The 22,213-nt window shown below is 36.4% G+C and overlaps 1 protein-coding gene across 4 annotated transcripts in view; it reads right to left on the bottom strand.

Annotated features, from left to right (window-relative positions):
- MMS22L (MMS22 like, DNA repair protein) overlaps positions 1-22,213 on the bottom strand; it is a 120,633-nt gene that overhangs the window by 83,173 nt on the left and 15,247 nt on the right. For 2 of the 4 annotated variants that reach the window (XR_014781234.1, XM_084792890.1), the window contains exons 9-11: positions 14,280-14,456; positions 6,637-6,699; positions 1,072-1,191 (exon numbers count right to left, since the gene is read on the bottom strand). Coding sequence is in view for 3 of the 4 variants with exons in the window: in XM_084792890.1 (XP_084649016.1) it covers positions 1,072-1,191; positions 6,637-6,699; positions 14,280-14,456 (360 nt within the window). In the remaining variant the exon portion in view is untranslated. The remainder of the gene's footprint in view (positions 1-1,071; positions 1,192-6,636; positions 6,700-14,279; positions 14,457-22,213) is intronic. The other 2 variants (XM_084792891.1, XM_084792892.1) reach the window with 2 other exon arrangements.

The following is a 22,213-nucleotide window of genomic DNA, read 5'->3' as shown; positions in this document are numbered from 1 at the left end:
CCAGACTCATGTACCACCTCTCTGACACTCATTCTAGTCCTTCCAGACTATAAGCAGCACAAAAAGAATGGAATGTTCTCCTAAATTTCCATGCATCTACTTATACTACAGCTTCAGCCCAAACTGTTTTGGAACTAGAAAGACCCCAAGATCAAGCTGAATGATCATAATCTTCTAAGTTCACATAGAGTGACAAAAACTACTTTCTGTATTGCATTTTAACTTTTCCTTACCAGTGTATGTGTAATAGATATACCTACCAACTAGCTTAAAAGCTGCTCAGGTACTAAGATTCTTTCTTTTTATTGTTGTTTTTTTGTTTTTCGTTTTTCAAGACAAGGTTTCTCTGTGTAGCCTTGGTTGTCCTAGATTCACTTTGTAGACCAGGCTGGCCTCGATCTCACAGCGATCCACCTGCCCCTGCCACCCAACTGCTGGGATTAAAGGTGTGTGCCACCATGTCCGGCTCTAAGATTCTTTCTTATTGTGAACAGCAGTGACTACTAATTGTGTCAGAGCACAAGCATTATAAAATAATAAAAGAGGGGAGATGGAGAGATGGTCCACGATTTAAGAGTACTGGCTGCTCTTCCAATGGAACAAGTTCAATTCTCAGGACCCAAATGGTGACGCACCTATAACTCCAGTTCCAGAGAACCTGATTCCTTCTTCTGGCCTCGGAAGTCATATCATACACATGGTGCACAAACAAACTGACAGGCAAAATGCCCATACACATAAAATAAAAATCTAAAAAATTTTAAGTGCTTAAGTTTAAAAATTATTTTTTAATTTATAAATGAGGACTTGTAATTTGTATGATCCCAATCTTCTGGTTACTCTGCTTACCCATTCAAGAGAAAATGGACACCAAATGCCAATTCCATACACCAATTTCCTACAGACAATATTTGTGAAAAGACGAAACCACTTGCAAGCTACATTTTATTCCAAACAAAAGAATAGAATTTTTTAAAGGTTATATTTCTCATAATTAAATCATAAAATGCCCCTCAAATATCATAAGGAAATTTCTAATTTCTCGAGTGAATCCATATACTGTTTACTTACCAGGTTCTTACTATAATACTCCCACAGAATGGTGACAATTGAAATGTTTGGTTCCCAGAAATCACAAAGTGTCAAACAACAATGAAGATACATTCGTAACTGTTCTTCTAATATACTATCCTAAAAAGTAAAACTGAAGTCATAAAGGAGTAGATGGCTCTGATAACATGATTATCATCTGATAGATACTGAACGACCTACAACTAAAGAGAATATGAATGAATATATATGACCAAATTATGACCTTTCTCAGTCTTCAGAATACAAAGTCTAAACCAACATAAAGAAAACAAAATTCATTTTGGAGACCATTAGCATATTCAAATAATGGAAATTTTATAATTCAATTACTTAAAACATAGAATAGTTATTTGAAAACTGATGTTAGAAACCCAAGGAACAAAAAAAAAAAAAAAAAAAGAAAAGAAAAGAAAAGAAGAGAAGCCTAACTAAAGGAGTATAAAATGATCTAATAATTAAAATGTATTTTTAAAAAACCAGAAAGCTGGTGCTGGTCTAACTGGATGTCTACATGTAGAAAAATGCAATTAGATTCATATTTATCACGATGTACAAAACTCAAATCCAAATGGATTAAAGACCTCAACATAAAACCAGAGACACTAAATTGATTAGAAGAAAAAGTGGGGAAGAGCCTGGAACACATTGGCACAGGAGACAACTTCCTCAACAGAACACCAACAGCTCAGGCCTAAAGGTCAACAATCAATAAATGGGACCTGATGAGACTGAGAAGCTTCTGTAAGGCAGAAGACACTGTCAACAGAACAAAGCGACAGCCTACAGACTGGGAAGAGATCTTTACCAACCCTACATTTGACAAAGGTCTAATATCCAAAATATATAAAGAACTCAAGAAATTAAACACCACCAAATCCAATAACCCAATTAAGAAATGGGGCTCAGAGCTAAACAGAGAATTCTCAACAGAGGAATATCGAATGGCTGAGAAACACTTAAAGTAATGCTCAACATCTTTAGTCAGCAGAGAAAAGCAAATCAAAATGACTCTGAGATTCCATCTTACTCCCACAAGAATGGCTAAGATCAAAAACTCAAGTGACAGCATATGCTGGGGAGGATGTGAAGAAAGGTGAACACTCCTTCATTGCTAGTGGGAATGCAAACTTGTACAACCACTTTGGAAATCTATCTTGTGCTATCTCAGAAAACTGGGAATATGGCTTCCGCAAGACCCAGCTATTCGACACCTTGGAATATACCCAGAAGATGCCCACCACACAACAAGGACATATGCTCAACCATGTTCATAGCAGCCTTATTCATAATAGCCAGAACCTAGAAACAGCCTAAGTGTCCCTCAGTAGAAGAATGGATAAAGAAACTGTGGTACATTTACACTATGGAATACTACTCAGCTATTAAAAACAAGGAAATCCCAAAAATTGTGGAAATATGGATGGAACTAGAAATGATCATACTGGGTGAGTTAACCCAGAAGCAAAAAGACTCACATGGTATATACTCACTTATAATTGGACACTAGCCCAAGAGGCATATCCCATGAAAGTCTTTACTTACCAGGAGATTAGGATAGATGTGAGGACATTCTATTAGGACTCTAGGTGAGAGAAGTATGGGAGAATGGGGAAATAGAAGGATCCAGAGGGTCCTAGAAACCTACAAGAAGAACATCAGGACTAGGGTCCAGGGGTTCTGCTCAAACTACTGCACCAACCATGGACAATACACATGCAGTAAACATCGAACCCCTACTCAGACCTAGCCAATGGACAGAACATTCTCCACAGTTGAGTAGAGAGCGGAGACTAACTCTGACATGAACTCTGGTGCCCCATATTTGACCACTTCCCCTTGGTGGGGAGGCCTGGTGGCATTCAGAGAAAGGCTAAGCAGGCTACCAAGATGAGACTTGATAGCCTGTGATCATATAGTGAGTGAAGGTCCCACTCGGTCACATAGGGGAAGGGAATAGGGGGAAAGCAGGAGGGAGGGATGAACGAGAGGATACAAGGGATGGGATAACAATTGAGCTGTAATCTGAATAAATTAATTTAAAAAAAAAACAGAAATCTGGGTTATCTTAAGAAGATAACCAAATTCTTTCACAGGATTACAATATTTGCTCCTAGGAAAACCATAAGGTTGGTGTTGGGAAGTAGTAGTGTTGCAGTCTTATCTAACATCCACAAGGGTGTAGTGAAAGAAAGAAAGAAAGAAAGAAAGAAAGAAAGAAAGAAAGAAAGAAAGAAAGAAAGGAAGAAAGGAAAGAAAGGAGGAAAGAAAGAAAGAAAGAAAGAAAGAAAGAAAGAAAGAAAGAAAGAAAGAGAAAGAAAGAGAGAAAGAGAAGAAATAAAAAGGAAGCCGGGCGTGGTGGCGCACGCCTTTAATCCCAGCACTCGGGAGGCAGAGGCAGGCAGATCGCTGTGAGTTCGAGGCCAGCCTAGTCTACAAAGTGAGTCCAGGACAGCCAAGGCTACACAGAGAAACCCTGTCTCGAAAAACCAAAAAAAAAAAAAAAAAAAAAGAAAAAAAAAGAAATAAAAAGGAAAGAAGTACTTAAAACCTAGTGTGTAGAACTAAAACTATCATTCTTCATAGGAAAAACGTTTCCTAAAAGTCAAACAAATATTTCCCAACAGTATGGACAAATATTAATTAAATAAGATTCCAGTAAAAGACATGTAGAAGTTTTGAACAATTAAGTGAAGAAAAACTAAACAATTTGTGGTTTCTTTACTATCTAGAATGGTCTTATCTGGAATAGCCTCTTTGGCTAGGGGGAAAAAAAGGATCTGAAACAGTATTTGCTTAATTACAAGTGCAATGGAATTCCTATCACTTTTATTTGAAAACTACTAATATTTAGAAGGTCTTATTTCAAATATACCTAGCAATCCAAAGCAAATGGCCTCTGCCACTGATGGAGCTCATACTGAAATGCAAGAACACTGTCAGATTCTAACTTTTCAGGGGTATACAATCAAGTATATACAAAATGATGCACTATTGATGTTTGTTTGTAATACAGGTTTTAAGCATGAGGGATAAGAGAAAGAGAGGTCCTCCAGAAGAAAGACACATCTCAAAACATAGGTGTAGGCTTCTCAAGTTCCCTCAAATTTACTTATCTTTAATAACCACTTAGCTCCCCCAACAAGACTAGTCTTAAGAACTCCAGCAAGGACGGAAATGGCAGTGCATGCCTTTAATCTCAGGAGGCAGAGGCTAGCGGACCACTGTGAGTTTAAGGCCAGCCTGGTCTACAAAGTAAGTCCAGGACAGCCAAGGCTACAGAGAGAAACTCTGTCTCGAAAAACACACACACAGAAAGCTCATTTGCCGGGTGGTGGTGGTGCACGCCTTTAATCCCAGCACTCGGGAGGCAGAGGCAGCCGGATCGCTGTGAGTTTGAGGCTAGCCTGGTCTACAAAGTGAGTCCAGCAAGTACTCCTCTACTTACTTAATATAATTTGATGCAATAATATAGTATATATTACATAATATAGTATATAATATACACATATTCTTACACTGAAAGAATGCCTGAGGAAAAAATCCAGAGGACTATTTATTATTACAAGGCCACCTCTCCCACAAGAAAGATACTACTTTGACTTAAGAAAAAACCTAAACTGACAAGAGAATACATCTTGCATTGGTAAAAGTTCCAAGTGACAGAGTCAGTCTTAGTTTGGTCACTGAGACCCCAAGCCAGGTAAACCAAGATGATTAGTCATCTAACCTGCTTTTAAGGATTACATATCTTGAATCTTAAAAATGGCTTCCACTGCCACCATTAAAATGCTGTATAAGTACACTCACGTATTGAAAAATCAAGATGAGCAGAGGAGAAGAACAGCACTTAGCAAGCAGGTATTGGGTCTAGTCCTTGTGTGTCCAAGTCTTAAGATACAGGGACTCAACATCCAAAGAGGGTAGGGTATGTGAAATAGCAATTAAAGCATTAATTAATTAGGGTATTAATTAAAAGCAAGTATTCCTATGGAAAGGAGTTAAATGACAAATCCCCTCCTGTTGTCCCTGACTAATATGAGTGTGTCTATATAAAAACAGTCTATGATAAAGACCTGAAAACCCCTGTAAATTCATACGATTTTATGAAAAAAAGTTTAATTCTTAAATCCAAAAGAGAGAAAACAAAAGGTTAGGAGAAGAAATTTTCAAGCACACAAGCAATTACACCTTAATTAGGAAGCTGACGCTCCCAGTTTCTGACTAAAATGTAGAAGCTGTTACTAGAGAAATGGGTCCCATGCAGACTCTACAGAAGTTACTTCTACATGGTTTGAACAAAACTCTGTGAGTCTCTAAAACTGAATTTAATTTGGAGTGGGGAAGACTTAGAAGAAGGAGATGACATAAATGAAATTCTAAAAAGAAAAAAATTAAATGATTTAGTATCTGATACAAGTGACAATGGCTAATGAAATATGTATTTCTTATTTCATGACTACTTCTTGATTTCCTCAATTCCTGAAATAGAAGATACATGTTAAGTAGTGTTTTTTTTGGGTTACTAAATCAATATATTCTAAAACAGAGAAAGGCAATTAAAATTATATAAGAAAATATGAAACAAAAATAGCTTTTACAATGGTTAGAATATTTTAAAATAAAATTAGGTGTCTCATAACATTCTTAATTCCTTGGTATTCTGCCAAACATCCAGAAGCATTTATGTTCATGTACAGCTAACAGCCCATGTAACTTCAATTATTTACAATGTTTTCAAATATTCAGCTTTTTGGTCTGGAGAGATGGCTTAATGGTCAAATATATCACTTCTATAAGCAAACACACAAAGGTATCTTCTTATATTACAATATTTACACCTCTTCAAGTTTTAAATAACCTTTGCTAACAGAAAAGCAATTTATTCCCCAAATTAAAAAATATTCCACACCATAACCTTCCATAAAGGGTTACCTTACATTATAGAACTTTACAGAGCTACAACATATTTAAAGATGAGATGAACAGTACACTTAAAACTATTTTAAAGGAGGTCAAGTCTGACCTCTGGGCCATGAAGCACTACATTAACAGCTCTGCGGAAAGAAAAATGATAAGGTATGAAATGAGTGCTCAGAAACGAGGACCTTATCAGTGAGAATGTGATTCAAGCCTGTAAGACAAATTGCTCAGCAAGGCAAGTCACCTTCCTGCTGTGAGGAGGATAGAGCTGCATTTCCAATACCACTGACTATCTCCTTCATCATGTCGCCTGGCTTGCTATCATACAGTCAAGGAACAGCTTATAACACCAAAAGCATCTTCCACTTATTTTGAATACATTCTTTCAAAGTCACCAACTAAGATAATTATCTTTGTCCTTTAACTGACAAATTCAGTGTTAAAAATAAAAATCTTTAAACGATTTAATATGAATTACTGTGAGTTGACCCTTCAAAGAATCTCAGATTTGTAAAGAAAAAAAAAGTTACTCAAATCATTTTAAGTTTGTTTAGCTCTTGTAAGTAAAATTTATACTATAAAATGCAGAAGTCACACCCTGCCTTGTTTTAGCTGTATACCTACCTGAACAGTGACAGACTGTTTCAAAACTTCTTCTATAAAGCTCCAATTTGATTCCATCTGTCTCTGAAAACAAGAAAAAACTGTGTTGAAACTGTTGCTCTTGATTATGCACATATGTAAAGTTCTAAGTGTGGAATTCTATCATTAAAATACCTTTGTAATTTCTTTAAGTAACTTACCTGACATATTTGGAAAAAATAAATCCTAAATTATTCTAATGTAATAGATACCATACCTGGACTTATTTTATAAAAGTAGTATTCCCGTAGGTTTACACAGATTTTAAATACTTAATTTGTTACATATAATTTAACTAAAAAAATTATATTAAAAATGTATTTTTTAAGTTTACTTGCCAGTCTTCCCTACTCTCCTTACACAAGAGGTTTTCCTCCATTTTATTTGTAATATCCCAAAGATAGTCTACTTTATTAAACTAAAACTTATGTAATTTTACATATAAAGAAAACTTGATAATGCCTTCCTTTAGGAAATGGTCATCTATCTGGAAACTCCAATTCTATGCATGACTCTGCAGCAAGGAAGAAAGCTACAGTGGACTTTAATAAAGGTTTGCAAAATCTCACTTCTCTAACAAGAAAGCCTGGAGGATGTGGATGTTCTTAGAGACCGAGATATGAGATACTGGTCAAAACGGGAAGCAAAGGAGGCACTTTAAAAAGCAAGCAAGTAATTTCCTATGTAGAAAAAGTGTGGAAAGCAATTTAAACTTCAAAAAGCAAAGCTACAGTCCTAAAAAAAAAAAAAAAAAAAGTAAAACTACAGCACTTTGTGGTTCAAACCTTTGACACCAGCAGTTGGGGAGGGCAGATCACTTTGAGTTCTAGACCACCGTTGTCTTGTCCTGTTCCAGGACAGCCAGGGCCATAGGGAGTCCATCTCAATCAATCAAGGTACAGACTGATATCAGACTGTCAGATGACTATATGTATAAAGATAAACTCCAATGAATAAGAGCTGTGTTCACTACTTGTGATTTGAAAAGGCTGGAAAGTATTCACATTAGACGCTAGCTGCACTAGATCAGTATTTCCTTAGTAAGAGGAGCACAATAATAGCAGTATTCAGCTCTGACTATTGTTCTGAAGCATTTATATAGTTCCCTGCCCTACCATAAAATAGGATGCTTATCAACAGACTATCAATACCAATGTGAATGGCAGCACATCACTTCCATGAACCTTCCATTTGATAACACTTTATTTTAAAATTTAATCAAGAAAACACTGCTACCATAAGCAGGCCTGAAGCCCACAGGATGGCAAACTAAAACATTCTGCCAAAATTAAATCTTCCCGTCCCAGGTAAGCCTTCTGGAGCTGCCTCTTAAGTGACAACAGACTAAAACTCCATGGAAGATCCTGAGCCAGGAAGCGCCTACATAATGCCATTAAAAAAAAAAAAAATCCCAATTCTTAGAATAATGATGTCGTTACTTTTAGCAAAATAATCACTCATCTCGGAACCATTTGAATACTAAGGCCTGAAAGAACGCCTTGGTTTGGAGGCTTGAGGATATGACAGAACAGGGGCTGGTCATACCCATGGAGTCTTAAGGCAGGGTTTGATCAAGCTCCACAGACCAACAGTGTGACTTTGGGTCAGCTGGCCTAGAGATCAACAATGCAGGCAGTTACAAGCCATGCATATATAATGAAGTTTAAAAAACAAAAAAACTATGAGCACTGAAAATGGAGTAAAAACCTTGGTTAAGAATACACTAAGTACTGTCACACATCAATGCCAGAATATCAGTATGCCCTGACTCCTCATGAGAGAATAAATGAAACTCTGCATTTGGTAGTCCACCTGTTCTCTGCCCTAAATACTTCTTACCCATCCTAATTTGCTTTTGTTTTTAATTTAATTTTTTTACATCCCAGTTTCTCCTCCCACATCCCCTCAGTTCTTGGCCCCATCAAATCTGCTCTTCCATTTCTCTTCAAGAAATAAGAGGCTTGCCATGGATATCATCCAGCCATGACATATAAAGTTGCAGGAAAACTAGGCAGCTCCCCATGTATTAAGACTGGATGAGGCAACCCAATAGGAGAAAAAGGGTCCCAAAAGGAGACAACAGAGTCAGAGGCAGCCCCTGCTCCCACTGTCAGGAGTCCAACAAGAAGAGCAAGCTACACAATTGTCACATATATGCAGAGTGCCTAGGTCAGCCCCATGCAGGCTCCCTAGTTGCTGATTCAGTCTCTGTGAATCCCTATAAGCCCAGATTAGTTGATTCTGTGGGTTTTGTGGTGTCCTTGACCCCTCTGGTTTTTATAATCCTTCCTCCCCATCTTCTGCAGGATTTTCCAAGCTCCACTGTGGGTCTCTAAATTTGTGTCTGATTTGCTGGATGAAGACTCTCTAATGACAATCTATAAGTATAGCAAAATATCATTAGAAATCATTTCATTGACTTTTTTTTTTCCATTCATGTTTGGGTTTATCCCAGGTCTCTGGGCTGTCTAGCCTCTGGGTCCTGGCCTTCCAGGCAGTGACAGAAGTGAGGTCCTGAAGCTTTACATCTGTAATAGCCAGAAACTAGAAACAACCTATATGTCCCTCAACCAAAGAATGGATAAAGAAACTATGGTACATTTAAACAACAGAGGACTACTCAGCTATTAAAAACAAAGACATCGTGGAATTTGCAGAAAAATGGATAGATAGAACTAGAAAAAAAAAATCATCCTGAGAGAGGCAACCCAGACCCAAAAAGACACACATGGTATGTAGTCACTTAAAAGTAAATGTTAACTGTAAAGTAAAGGATAAGTATGCTATAATCCAAAGACCCAGAGAAGCTAAGAAACAAGAACATCTCAAGGGGGGGGGGGGAGACGGGGGGGGGGGGGGACATAACACATGAGTCTCCCTGGGAAGGGGAAACAGAGTAGATTTCAGGAAGGGATAGGAGGCAGAAACAGGAATGATCAGGTGGAGGGGAAGGGGAAGGGGGACTGGGAAAGAAACTGGAACGGGGGCAAGGGGCTAGATCTAGGGGATGAGGTAGAAACCTAGTGCAATGAAACTCCCAGGAACCTAGGTGACCCTACCTGAGACCCTGAGCAATGAGGGATATATGGAGCTTGAGCCAGCCATCTCTTGTAACCAGGCAATATTTCCAGTGAAGGGATTTGGATACCAACTCAGCCACATAACCTTCAACCTTCAGTTTATCCTGCCTACAAGATGTGCTGAGGTAAAGGTAGCATAGGAACTGTGGGAATGGCAATTAATGACTGGTCCAACTTGAGACTCATGCCTAGGTTGCTATGGTAAGCACCATGACCAAAAGCAGCTTGGGGAGGGAAGGGTTTATTCTATCTTACAAGTTGTAGATCATTATGAAGAGAAGAAAACGTCACCACCAGGGCTAAGTAATCAGGAACAAATTTTTGTTTACAACTAGAACATATTAATGAGTACATTTCAATTGTCCTATCAAGGCATTTAAATCACAAGAATGTCAGAGGAGTGTAATTCTTACACAAATAATTTCAAAATGTAGACTATATGATGGCTATAATCTAAATAAATTAAACTATATGTCCAAAGAAGAAAGTAGATGAGGGAAATCTTACAAAGATCCACCCCTAGATGAAGGGCTACAAGCAAATAATGGCTGCTATGAGAGGCAGAGCTGGTCTTCTCCAGGAATGAGCTCCTACCCCAACATCTAAGAGCAAGTGGCGAGCCCTAAACACATATGCATAGAAGCATCATTAAGTGGGCTAAACAAGTTATATATTTACATGTATGTATACATATAGCAATAAAAAATCTTTTCTTAAAAAAAAAAGGTAACTACCATGCTCAAATCCAAGATAAGAAAAGAGAGTAGCAAAAAATATTTTTTACTTCCAAAAAATAATTTAAATTTAAGCAAGACAGCATTTTTCCTACTTACTACTTCACCATAATAATGCCCACATGTCTAATTTCTAAAAGTTAAGTCATATAGAGGTCATCAGCCTGGGACTATGTTTTCTATTTTTCATTCTGCCATTAAAAAGCAAGGTGCTCATTTAAACTTTGTAGGTAGCAGGTCCACAAGAAACAGAAAGACACTCTCACTTTCCACCTCCAGCAGACTATTTGGGACTATGTAACTCTCATTTTAAGGCTACATTTCATACCTTTTATTTAGTTGTGATTTCAAATGCTTCAAAAAGGAGCATTAGTACCTGACTGATTACCCCATGTTCTAGTAAAAAAAAAAAAAAAAAAAAAAAAAAGCAGTCAAAATTGATCCCTGTAAATGCCTAAAAGTAATGTCTTTAAACTGTGTTTGGTTTTAAAATAGATTGACTAGGGTTTTAAGAGGATGACAAACACTCACCTAGACTGTGAGAATAACATCAAACAGAAATGAATAAAATGCTAGAGCTTCTAATATAAGAACTGAGATACGTAGTTTTTTAATGGGCTTATAAAAAGACACTGGCTAATTTTCTGATTTTAATTTATACACAGTAATTTTCCAAGTTTCAGAAACTTAAAATTTTTTTAAAAAATCGTATCAGAAAGATACTAAAAACATAAAGATTTCACAGCAAAATTTGGGAAAAGTTGAAACATCTAATTTTGTCCTCTAGCCCAACTAACTATTCTTATCATCCTTCACTCGTTATTCTTCAGTAGAATAAAGCACACTACTATATAATCTTTCTACGGGATAGCTGGCTACATCAATACATCATAAGGAAGAAAAGGCATTAAGGGAAATTTCAAACTTATGATTTAATATAGCTCAGATACAAATTAACATCTGTTTGTAATTGCTCTTGAAGGTTATCAACCAATATGTCTTTATAGTAATAGATAAAAATGATCATCTAATTTACTAATGAGGTAACTTGAGAATAAAAGTGAAAATAAGAAAGGACGAATGTCAGCTGGCATAAAATGAACTGCCTATGGCAAATTGGAGCACACGGCTAACCCACCAAGGACTGACCTGTAAAGAGTTAATCTTTCAGAGAACACTTTAAAAGGCAAAAATGACCCTTAGTCACTAGGTATCTCTACTTCTTTACCTACAAAATGGTATGTCTTTTTTCTCCTACTAATAATCACTGGGATACTAAATACACTGTAAATACAAAATGTATTTCACACCAAATAAAAGCTATTACTAATGGAAAAGCTAGGCTATTTTTTTTTTAAGCCATAACAAAGCTTAGAAATACTGGAAATTCTGAGAGTATCCATCTAAAAGCTACTTTTATTTTATATACATATACATATATATTATAATTTTTATCACAGAAAGCTTGTCTTTAAATATGGCAGTTTCCTTTAAAAATAAGAAACACAATTTTTTAAAAAATATTTTTAAATATTTTGGCAAAAAAAAAAAATCACATAGGAACAGGGTAAAATACACATTCATTTTCTAGCTTGACTCCATGCTAATAAAGGTAATAACCCCAGAGGTCTCAGAATGAACCACCAGTACAATTCACATGTAAAGGCAATGACAAAACACTTGAACTATCAGTCAACAACTATTGAAATAGAGTACTCACTACAAAGAATGTTACTACAGTTCCTATAATAAACTAATAAATTAATAAACTAAAAGCATGTTCCCTGAAGCAAGTAAGTACAATATATTTCATATAAATCCTCTTATCAACACATATTATAACACCATATATATGTGTGTATATATACATATATATTATATATAACACAACTCAGAAGTACTTGACAAATTACCATATTTATGCACACTGTCTAAAATAGGGAGTGTGTTCTTAGAGGAATTAGTGTTGAACAGGAAGAGATATAACAATGCTTATGTTAAGACTTCAGAATTATTGGCAATTGTTTTAGATGCTAAAAGATGTTAAATATCAGCATACTATTCCACAAAAGTAATTAGTTAATAGGTCGTAAAAAGAATTATAACAACAGAATTATAACATTTGAGTATTTACTATATTATCGGTAAGGATCGGTAAGGATCTACAGAATTGAGGTCTAGAAACCTGCTTGTTTTATTGCTGGGGCTGAGTTTTGAGACAGGAGTGCACCCCATTGTTCAGGCTGACATACAACTGCTACAATAGGAGTATTTACTATATATCAGCAAGGATCTACATAGTTGAGGTTTAGAAATTTGCTTTTTTTTATTTGGAGAAAACTGAGTTTTGAGAGTTTTACCCCAGAGTTCAGATTGACCTGGGGTCAGTGAGCTGTGTAGCCTCATCTGGAACTTACTATGAAGCTTAGGCTAGCCTAGAATTCGCTATGCAGCCTAGGTTAGCCTTGAACTTATGTCAATCCTCCTGCCTCAGACTTAGAAGTCTGAATTTCATGGAACTGATATATCGGTATAATTCTGTTATTTTCTGAAAATCAGAGAAATTATACATATATAGAAACTATAAACACCAAATAGGGTTTCAAATAAATTTACTAGGTGATTTAAATCACAAGAGTAATACTATAAAAGAATGTTTCTTTTTTTATTACATATATTTTTTCATATACATTTATATTATTACACATATATACATAAACTACCTACAGCAAGAACCATGAAACAATCAGGAATTATATAAATGTTACATTCTTAGTGTTTTGGCAGCCTTGAAGAAAACATCTTTCCTACCTTGTGCATTTAAAAATTCTGAGTGTAAATCAATATCTATCATATCTCATAAATTTATCTATCTAGACCTAAAACTATCTTAACTTCTAAGCAACTAAGCTTAATTGTAAAAGTAAACTGGTCTTCAACCCCATCAGAGACTTGAGAAGGAATAAAATTGTAAATACAAAATAAGGTTAATTCTAGATACACTGGTATAGAACCCAAACTCAAGGTCACTCTTCACACACTCCACACATATTTCCACTCCAATATGAGGCACTGCACCCTTGAAAGTGCCACTGCAGGCTGTCTAGAACAAACAAGCTATACAAGTTAATTGCCAGCTGATCATATTAAAAGAATGTTTCTAACTAAAAATATTAATAGAATGGATAAAAATCTGTCTTCTTGTTTGAAGCAAACTTGATAGCTTCAATAGTTAAATAGGCTAAACTGAGAAAAGCAGTTAATTCTAAAGAAATGTTATACAAAAGAGGCATTTATACGATTGTGTGGGTTGTGTACCACTGCAGTTGCCTGCAGCAAGCCCAAAGAGGACAGCAGATTCCTTGGAGCTAAGGTTACAGGCAGCTATGGACCTCCAAGTGTGGGTACAGGGAACACAACTCAGGTCTTCCGCTTGAGCAGTATGTGTTCCAGCCCCAAAAGAAATACTTTCATTACATATATGCAAAACCAACTGATTCGTTTCTGGGAAACATATACTTTCCCTTTGACACTCTTGCAGTATTTATGATTAGAAACAAACCTTTGAGCAAAGCCAACCCATGATTTTTTCCATGAGGAAACAGGGGATCAGAAAAGCTTAAGCAGTGCCAGCATTAAAAACCAAGTGTTTTATGAATTGCTTTTCAGTTACCAAACAATAAAAATATGAACTTCAAGATTAGATATTTATAAAAACTATATATAGAGAAATACAAAAGAAAAATCATTTCCCTGTGACCTGAGTTTTTATTTACATTTACTTCCCAACAGAAGCAAATCTAAATCTTACCATTTCATCTGATACACCATGGCGATCAATCTGGTACAGTGATGCTACATGAACACTGATCCACCAACTAAAGCCTAATGGATCCTTGGCCTGGGTTAGAGAAACAGAAGGTCTTCTTTGGTCACTGGATTTTTCAAAAAGTGTTTTAAGTAGTTTATTCAACCAATTCCAAAATGACTATAGAAACAAAAAGAACATAATTCAGTTAAATTAAGATACTATTTTAGTGACCTTTGACTTAAAAGTTTTTCCTGTTCATAATGAAGTATACATACAAAACAGAGCATCACTTATGAACCCTGATGTGTATATTTAAAGGTGTCTTTTGTCAACACTCTACAGAATGGTCTGAAAGTATATCTCTAAATATATCATCTGGCAATCCTTATAAGAAATAATTAATAAAACTTTTAACTCAATAATCTTATACTGTACTTCTATCTGCAAACCTATTGTATTTACAAATGTTTTCCTTTTGGTTGCATATTGTTTCTGAGTCTATTCTTAATGGTGACCTTAAAAATAACAAGACAAATTCAAATGTCTTGGTAAAGGAAAAGCAGTGTTTTCTTAGATAAAACAGCACTCTTAGAAAATTCATTCATTCATGCCCAACCTAGTTTACATGCTAATATCATTGCAATTTGAGAGTTTGTTTTTCAGAGAATTAAACCTAGGGCTTTGTCTGTGCAGGCAAGTTTGCTCTACCACTGAGCTCTATTCAAGGCTTTTTAAAATGTTTTTTCTATGGCAGGGCCCTGCTACATTGTCAGACTGGTATTAACTATCGCCACCGTAAATTACTTAGTTCCTGTTTTCTGTATATTCTTTCCCATACTTCACTCCTTTCCCACTCTAGTATCTGTTCTTCTATTGAAACTACCTTGGAGTGTCTTTTTATGCTGTTTCACTGGAAACGGCGTTATTTACCTTTGTTGATGGAGATTTTTAAGCTGATGAGTATGAGTTTGCTTATTTCAGTTCCTCCACTGGATTCCTCTATCTGCTGCTGAGAAGTTAGCTATTCATCAAAGGGTCACTTTTCCTCTGCGAGTGACGCTAGAGATTGAGTGCAAGTATTCTACTACTCTGTCACACCCAGCCCCTAATTTCACTCCATACTTTTGTTACTTATTTAATCTGTTTTTGAACTCGGTGGTGTCACGGCAATGTATAGGGCTTTTTTTTTCCTTTGTTTTATTTATACTAAGTGGGTCCTTTGGGTTTCTTGATTTGATTCACTTTTATGAAAAATGAGAAACTATTCTACTATTTTTTGTTTTATTCCTCTCCTTTTCTAACAACAAATAAAAACATCATATAGATGCTTCTTTATCTCCTCCTTGTGTTTCTCTCCTTTGTATTATGCACAGTAACATTTACTCTAAGTCTTTCTGACACCATTATAGAACAGCCCTGAGCTGCCTTTGGTTACCATTTTGCTTCAGCATATCTTAACTTATACCAGTTCTCAAATTTTACTATGCATAACCTTTATGTTTTAAAGAAACCGAAACATGACTCTTCATGATAATCTCACAGACTTGGGGCAAGAAAGCAACTGAAACATTCTTACTCTTTCACTGCATCATGAGAGGTACATGGTGTCACCTTTTCCTACTACAGGTGATTAATGTGGTATCTTTCAGACTATCTAGATCTATGGCATTACTGTTTTCGTCTTTGTAACTGATAAATATTATGTAGAGATATCTGGAGTAAATATCTTTTTACTCATAATGTCTCCTTAATTTTCTGTCTTCCTATCTTGCATCAAAACAGTTTCAGTGTGGCTTTTCACTTATCTCTGATTTAGAAGCATGTTAATGTTTCCTACGCTAAAAAATAATCAACATGTTTAGAAGGTATATTGAATGGAATATAAAAAGAAGTAATTGAAGGCATCTATATTTCAAATGGATAAAAGCACAGTACAAAGTTGAAGTACTAATTTAGATGGTAGAATATACAACTTGACTATGTACTTCTAAGGCTAAGCACAATTTATAAAGAACCATAAATAACAGGATTTCACTATTTAGCCTGGCTTATCTTAGAAATTGTGTTCTAGCTGCCTCAAAAAGACCAAAGATGGGGGGGAGGGTGAGGAGGGAGCGTGGGTTGGGTAGGAGGGAGGGAAGGAGGAAGAAAGGAAGGAAGGAAGGAAGGAAGGAAGGAAGGAAGGACAGATAAATCAGTCAGTAAGTAAAAAGATACAAAGAAACAGCTCAGTGAACTTAAAGAGAATAAATGCCTGAGTGATACCCAAATATACAACAAATATAGACAAACACAAATATAAAGCTGATGGAAATGATAATATAGGACTTGAGAACGGAATTCAATAGAGAAACACTGAATAGAACTCAAGTTGAAATGAAGATGGAACTTAAAAAACCCAATAACCCAAATAGAAAATTCAAAGGGAAGCCTTACAAATAGAATGAATTGAGGAGATAGAACATAAGGATTTGGGGGGATGGGGAGCAGGGAGATGGATGAAATAAACAAAAACTATGAGAAAAAATTTAAAGGTATCAGAACACAGTCCAGAAATGGAGTCCTGTGAGAATTCAGAGGACTTGTGTGAACAGTCCAAGGAAACAGGGCAAGAGTATTATGACCTCAGTTTCTTCAAAACTGTTGTTCTTGGAATGTATTTTCATGTTCCTCCCAGGTGTAGTGAATTGGAGTGAGTTTACTTCAGAGTATTCATTACTGCTTGCTGTTGCTATTCAATTAAATGTTTTAACTATCTTTTATATGCCTCTACAGAAAAACAATCTTTCCACGTGCATACTGGCCTCTGAATGCACGCAACTTGAACTCATGAGCACTTTACCCATGTGACCTTTCTTAATTTTTAGGTTATAAACTGTCTGAGGCGCAGAAAAAAAGTTGGATATTGTGAGACTTTAGTCTGCCTCATTTATCAGCTCCTTACTCCTAGGTGCCACCATCTCCAGAGCAGTGATAAATGGCACCAGAACAGGGACCTAAAGTTGGCTATAAGATAAGAGTGGGAACCCAAGTGCTTGCAAGTGTATGATTATAATCCCTGGTTCCCAGAAGAAACTTTAAATGGGGAAATACAGGACAGAGTCCGAAAGAATATTGAGAAGGTATACATTGAAGATCCCTGTTCAGTTTTTGGTCACTTGGCATTAATTTGAATTGTCATCAAAATACTTAAGAAAAGAGGGCTACTAATCATGAAAAGGAGATGGCAAATTTCTTGAGTGAATATAAACTGGATAATCAAATCTTAAAACTAGTAAAAAAGGCAAAAAAGGAAATTTTTCCAATTCATGAAAAATCAAATGTAAAAACAGCGCTACAGACAACTATATTGCTAACAGTTGCCTCAGCTCCTTTACTGGAGCCTCCTTTAAATACATAATCTCCATTCCCTGAAGATAATCTGGAAGCATGAGGTGAGGAATTTGATACTCAGTCTTTAATTCTCTCCACCTCTTGATGCAGATTTTGGAGTCTATGAAAATGTTAAACTCAGAACCTAGCAAGCTAGAGCAGAGCAAGGAAAAGAAGATTACCAGTTCTTCCCTGGCCTCGTGGGCTGCACTTGGTACTTCTAGTACAGTTTCTGCAAAACTGAAATGTCTACCAAGGATCCAACATAGATATAATCAAGCACTTTTCAAAAGGCCTGTTCTTCCTATGGGTCTACTGCTCCGTACTTGTTCTGAATATTGTTTTTGTTGAAGCAATAACGCACAATAATTTTCATATATATTTCATAATTATAAAGCCATATCGCTTTCATATAATTGCTAAAATGGTTGTTAGCCCTTCCCAACTTCTTCTAGGGCAAATGTAGCTTACAAATAAAGACCATAGAGAGTTCAACAACTAAGACTAAGAGGTGACCCTGGAACTGTCACATATGAAAGGCTGACAGAGACTGGTAGATAGATGGGTATCAACAGACCATCAGTTGCTTTATGCTCCCACAGCTCTCCTACACATGGCTGCTTGAACACAAATTGATTTCACTACAGGTCTAGTTTATATAAAAATCCTATAAGGTCCCTTAAGCCTTATGTGGAATTCGTAGGGAGACAGTGCTATTGAAAAACAAGTAAAAGAGGAACAAATTCAAGAGTTTGCCAATGAAGATTGCCAAAGAATAATCAAACCTCAGAAAAAGACGGAAAATGTTAGGGACTTATGTAGAAATGTGGGGACCTACAAACAGCAATGATAGATGTCTACAAACTTTAACAATGCAAACTTCCCTTACAACAAATGAATGCTCAAAATCAACAAGTTTCTTGATTTAGTTTATGCCCAAAATGCAAAAAAAGGAAAACACTGAGCCAATCTGAACGTGAAAGATTGCCGCCTAGCTACAATAATACCACCAGTCAACAACAGGGAAGCAGACTGAGGATCCCCACTTCGGCCCTGTAAAATTAGAGGGTTTAATTCCAAAACCAGTTACCTTTGCGCCAGTTTCAGGCCGTAATCAATCTATTCTTTTGTTATAAGCTGCTACTCAAGGAAGTGCTACTATTGACAGTCCTTGCCCTAGAGATACCCTTTCCCCTTTCCAGTGTCCTTTTCAAATTACACACAGGATATTGGACCTGTACTGCTTAGAACAACTGGATTTCCATTGGGTTGCTGTAGTTTATCCATGAAAAGAATCATAGTTCATACAGGAGTCACTGATGAAGATTATGTAGAGAAATTTTTAGTTGTGATCCCAGTGCCCACTGGCAATTTAAAGCAGAAGAAAAAAATTGCACAATTATTATTGCTTTATGTAGCACTTTCATGGAAAACTGCACTTCATGAGGGTAGTACAAATAAAATTGTAGCTTTAAGCAATTTATTAAAGGAAAATAATAAACCATTATTGGATTTAAAAATAAAAGAAAAAACTTTTTCAGGATTAATTCATTCTGGAGCTGATGTCTCTATTATAACCACAGAAGAATAGCCCTTCCAATGGCCTGTTATGGAGGTAAATTCAATCCTAAACGCTTTAGGAACTTTGAGCACTATGGAGATTAAACAAAGTACTACAAAGTACAAAGACCTACAGCCTAATATTCATCATGTTCAAATAAATTTTTGGAGAAATGACTTTCTACAACAAACTAATGCAGAGATCTATATTCTCACTTCCAGTGCTCCCTCCGTATCCTTCACAAGCACTCAGAATTTTCCCCCACTGGTCCAACAGAAAGGAACTTACAGGCAATAGGAGACACCATGAAAAGAACAAACCTTTTCATTACAGGCACAGATGAAGGAGAAGAACCAAGTTATTGGCATAGACTAGATCCTCAACAATATCATAGAAGAAAATGTTTCCAAACTAAAGAAAGACATATTTAAACTGATATAAGGTGTTTTATTTTCTTTGAGGCTGTTGGAAATGGGAGTGTATCCATAGTCTCTGTGTGTTTGTTGGTGGTGTACTCTATTGTTGATTCTGTATCTTAACACTGCTGAATTTATTTATCTTTTCTAGAAGTTTTCTGGTAGAAATTTGGGGATCTGTATATATAACATATGTTACATATAATATCATGTCACCTGAAAATAGGGATAGTTTGGATTGCAGAGAGGGTAGTGGTACTGCTAGTAGACACAATAAACATTCAAATATTCCATTGAACTAGAACCTCAGACTTTCCGTTGTCCACTCTGGCTTCTGATGCTCTTATGCAAACAGGCTAAGAAGGAGTAATAGTATTAGGATGGGTGACTGATCTAGACTATCAGGGGGAATTTGGATGGCTTCTCTACAATGAAGGTAAGAAAAATTATACCTACAATACAGGAGTCCCTTTAGGGCATCTCTTGCTGCTACTATGTACTGTAATTAAAGTTAATGGGAAATTACAACAGAATCCAGGCAGGCTGACAAAGGTAACAGGTCCTTCAGGAATGAAGGTATGGCTATTCTTCCAGGAAAAGAACCAAAACCTGCTCAGGTTCTTGCTGAGGGTGGAGGAAATATGGAATGGTAACAGAGGAAGGCAGTTATAAATAATAGCCAAGGTCACATGACCAATTTCAGAAATGAGGATTATAACTGACATATATTTGTCATATTCCGTTAAGAATGTGTTGGCACAGATATTTGTATTTTCTTTCCTTGATTTGTCAGGTAATGTAACATCAACTGAGAAAACGTCAGTCATTATCAATTTCAAGCTTTAAGAAACTAATAGAATGTCCCTCTAGGGACATTCCCAGCTATTTAAAATACGTTTTGTTTGTGGCTATACATGGTTATGTTAGGGATAATGATGACCCAGTTATTGTTTTCATTTGGAAATTAAGCATGACATAAGGAGATGATTGTGTGTCAACTTGACAGTGTATAGACTTGTGATGGCTATTCTTAGTTATCAACTTGACTACATCTGGAATTAACTAAAACTTTGAGCAGCTAGGTAAAGCTGTCAGGAATTTTTCCTGACTGAATCATTTGAAGTAGGAGGGCGCACCCTAAATCCAGACCATCTGAGATGGGAAGACTGAACTTAGAACTGGACAAAGCCTCCTAGTGGCAGCCTATATAAACATGGGAAAGGAGAAGCGCTTGCTCTTTGCCTGCTTGCCCTCATTCTCGCTGCCAAGTTTATTCTTGTATTAGCGTGTACTTCAGAGTTCTGAAATGCACTGTAAAACAGCTGAGACACACATCCGAGCTCCTGGGCTGAACCAGTACTGGATTTATGGAGTTTCTATGAGGAATCAGCAACTTTTGAAATAATTGAACCATAATCTGTAAGCCACGCTAATAAATCCTACTCTCATACAGACTCTTTTCATCAGTTGTTTCACTAGAGAATCTTGACCAAAAAGGTATCTAACCAACCAAACAAAAAAAAAAAACCCCAATACCAAGCATGAGAAGCCCTCTTTCGAGTTGTTTAGGGTTCCCCATGAGACCCCTATAACACTCAGGATATTGCTACTAATACTAGCTTCCAACCAGAGGTTGAAGGTACATCTCTACTAAAAACGATGCACCTTAGACACAGAGGTCAATGACCAAATGTCAATCTGACTTGAAAACCTCCTCCGTGAAGGCTAGCTTTCATGGTACCAGAACGTTCCATGCAAGTTTCTAACAGAAGGAAGCAAAAGTACTACCACCTATGACAAACTATGGACTACAATAACCAGAAAGATATGATAACCATAAGGGTGTAGTATTCACACCTGGCAATAGTAAACAGCTCTCTAACTGGACTTAAGAGCTCCACTCAAGAAGGAAATCACACCTGGTACCAGAAACCTAACCAGCCTCTCTGGGCTAGTAGTCATAAATCTTGAAGACAAAACGACAACTGCCCTTTACTAAACCTGCATAATGCCTAACTACATTCTAAAACTCTGTCCTTATACCCACAGGTACATGTAGTTCTCACCCCTCCTCAAGAAAATTCATCTTTCCAACAGTGGAGACTATTACCAAAAAAAACAACAATTATCAAAATGAAAAGTGGTGGAACTCAGTCTAACCTGATAATATCAACAAGAAACTAATGCACTTATAGATCAGGGATTATTTCAGAAGGGAGTGGTGGTAATTTAAAAAAAAATGTTGAGTCATAGAAACAGGAAGCTTGCTGTGTCAAGGAGCTACACCCATGAACTGTCACTGTTATGGTTGCAGAGACATGCTAATTTGAAAAGGAGAAAGCTCAGGAGGCTTCAACATACAGAAGGAATTACAGAAAATTAAGGAATGGTAAGAGTGGAAAAACTAGTCTTCCCCAGAGCAAAGCATCAATACACAGAAATATACATGACATATCAATAAAGAAAAAGTGGCTGTGAATCTGAATAAGAGCAAAGGGACTAGTAGTTGGAAGAAAAGAACTGATGTAATCATAATCTAAACAACAAATAAACAAAAACCTCTCTTAACTCCAATTCTGCTTTAT

Source organism: Acomys minous (genome assembly GCF_964271855.1).
Source record: "Acomys minous genome assembly, chromosome: 1".
NCBI lineage: Eukaryota > Metazoa > Chordata > Mammalia > Rodentia > Muridae > Acomys > Acomys minous.
This window is presented reverse-complemented; position numbering and strand designations above follow the sequence as displayed.